This window comes from Impatiens glandulifera, chromosome 8 (genome assembly GCF_907164915.1).
Source record: "Impatiens glandulifera chromosome 8, dImpGla2.1, whole genome shotgun sequence".
Lineage (NCBI taxonomy): Eukaryota > Viridiplantae > Streptophyta > Magnoliopsida > Ericales > Balsaminaceae > Impatiens > Impatiens glandulifera.
Genome location: NC_061869.1, coordinates 4840297 through 4843126, shown reverse-complemented (window position 1 = coordinate 4843126; position 2830 = coordinate 4840297). Strand labels below are relative to the sequence as shown.

Below are 2830 nucleotides of genomic sequence, written 5' to 3'. Positions count from 1 at the left end.
AAAGATAAATGAGTTATAATAGAAAATAAAACTCAATATTGATAATTTATATATTTAATTTGTTGGGTATTAATTTTCTAAAATAAAAAAAATTATAAAAAAAAATTATTTTACATAGAAACAAAGAGGTTAGGTTAGCTTTTTAGCATTGGTATAATTGGGTATATTGACTATTAATTACTTTATTGAGAGGTAGAGGAATAAAGAAAAAAAGGAGGGTTGTTAAATGTGGTCACAAAAGCACTTTTTTTTAGACCTAGTAAATGACTTTATTTTTTTATTTTTCTAAAAAGAATAGTATATTTATCAATAGTCACTTTTAAATATATAAAAATCAATTATAAATCAAAAGTAATTTTATTTATATTAGACTGAAATATTATTGAAATAGATGAAAAATGGATAAAAAAAATATGTTTTTTATTTTATCACCAAATAATTAAACTTTAATCTAAATAATAACCTAACATATACATCTTCTACTATATTTTTTTATATTAAAAAACTAATTAACCCCACCTAATCATATTTAACTATTGAGAAATACATAATGAGTTTCACCATTTGATTGACATATTTACAATTAAATGGATGAATAAAAAAAATTTATTTAAAAGTGGGTTCTTATTTAAATGGGTAAAGTGAAAAAAATAGAGTTTATTTATTTGTCCAATGTGAATTATAACATTTCTAATAGATTCAAAACATTAGCTTACTTCATTCATTAATATCTACATAAATAATTACATCTACACAAAGTTCCCGAGTCACACACACTCTATTATAATATATAAGATTAAGTTACTAAGAAACTACCAAAACACAGCAAAAAGAGTCCGAGCCAAACCAACTAAACACGAAAATGGACGATGCATATATCTTACAAATGGTAGATTATCGGTTAGGGTTAATAATAACGAGAGAGAGCCCATACAACATAAAGAACATGCATTTCGCCTCTCTCCAAACCAAGCCAAACAGTCGAGTTATTTGCAGACCTTCTTAAGTCTCTTCGCAGCTTTCGCAAATCCCACTATTACTTGCAATTCATCAATTTGCTTCACCACCACCACCAAAAACATAAACAAACAAAATATCAAATAATAACACTATAGGATTTTGCCTGTCCTTTAATGGGGACAAAATACCAAATATGAAATGACACTGGACCATATGTTTCTTAATCAATAGAACAACTAAACCCCATTCAATTCAATTCAATTATCCTTATATGAATAAATAAAACGGTTTTAACTAGATTATAAATAAATAAATAAATACCTGCGACATGAAATGCCTCTGGACAACATCAACAAGTTGTTCCTTGGATGGATTAGGAATAGCATCAACCTAAGATGTATACAATCAACAACTAGTTACTTCAATTATAAATCACATCTTACTTTCGAGAAATCGAAAATACTAACCAAATTGAAGTGACGCCAATATCTCAATAACGCAGTCATCTCTAGTTTACTAAGGTCAATCTTAGAGCCACGAGTAGGGCAAACCGAACCCTTGGATTGAGATTCATAGGTGAAAGAAGTGCTCATTGTCCTGTGAGATGATCCTGACCATCTATTCAAACGATGTCTTCTTGATCTATAGGACTTTTGTTGAGTATCATCAGATGCTGATGGACATATAGAAAAGAAGTGGGACCAATTTAGATAAAGCAAAGAAGAATTAAGCACAACCAAGAGCATGTTAGCAATAATAAAAAGTAAAAGTTGTATGAACCAAAAAAATATCTGAAAAGAAAACCGGATCCTATGTAAACAAGTAATTAGATAATGTTTACTTTTTCACAATCATATGAAATACCTGAACAATTCCATGGTATATTGTCGAATTCAAGATCATCATCTTCTTCATTACCAGTTGGAGCTTCAATCACACTCAATGCATTCCTTTGTAATTTTACTTCAATTCCATTTGTCAAAACCTGCATTGCATCGATACTTTAAATAGAAAGAAATCTATTGAGCTTAATGTTCTTAGATTCCACAAAAGCAATCAACTTTAAGATTTTCAGTATTTGGGTATTCTAAAATCTAAACCTAATTGAAATCTAACAACATGCATTAATAAAAAACACTAATTCAATCAAACCCTAAATTCAAATTGAATTGAAAAGAACATAAAGATGATTACCAGCCAATGCCAACCGCCAAGACCAACAGCTTTTTTAACAACACCTTGTAAACCAACTAGGACTGATTTTGTTCGGTTGTTACCAGTGACAACAACCTTAGTATGACGAGGAAGAACAGATAGTTCTTCTTCACTGCTATCACCGTAACTTTGTAAGTGAGGAAATCCGCCATTGATGGAAGTCTCTACAGCTTCAAACATTTCAATAAATAGTGAGAAAAAACAGTCGTTAACAGGCGAATTTGGACATAATCGAAAGATCATTCATTGCTGAATTCAAATTTGGAAAGCTCGAGAATGTAGGAGTGAGAAAATGGGGGGAAATTCGCAAATTTCAGAGATAGAAAAAACACAGATGAGGAGAGAGATGGATAGAGATAGAAAGAGAGTATTTGTGTGAAAAAGATGATGTTTTTTTTTTTTTTTTAATTTTGGTGCCCTCAATCCCAACGAGCGAGAATGAACCAATTATTAAAGACCACGTCATCATGATGGTCCTCAAATAATGTGCTTGTGTTTAGGCCATTATGCAAAACCACTAGCGGTTGTTATCCGTTAACTTACATTTCTTTTGACTGTTTCCGTTACGGCGCCGTTAGTGTCCTATGCCAAATGTCCGTAAAACACCCTCACCACTTGTTGGATAAAATAAGTTACTTTTTAAAATAGATAAACC

The 2830-nt window shown here is 30.6% G+C and overlaps 1 protein-coding gene across 1 annotated transcript; it reads right to left on the bottom strand.

Annotated features, from left to right (window-relative positions):
• Nucleotides 1-680: 680 nt before the first annotated feature.
• On the bottom strand, nt 681-2570 carry LOC124912048. The gene is made up of 5 exons (XM_047452603.1): nt 2155-2570; nt 1825-1945; nt 1428-1633; nt 1282-1350; nt 681-1058 (listed from the first exon to the last, which is right to left on the bottom strand). The coding sequence occupies exons 1-5, from the start codon at nt 2416-2418 to the stop codon at nt 987-989; spliced, it is 732 nt and encodes a 243-aa protein (XP_047308559.1). The 5' UTR covers nt 2419-2570; the 3' UTR covers nt 681-986.
• Nucleotides 2571-2830: the final 260 nt, after the last annotated feature.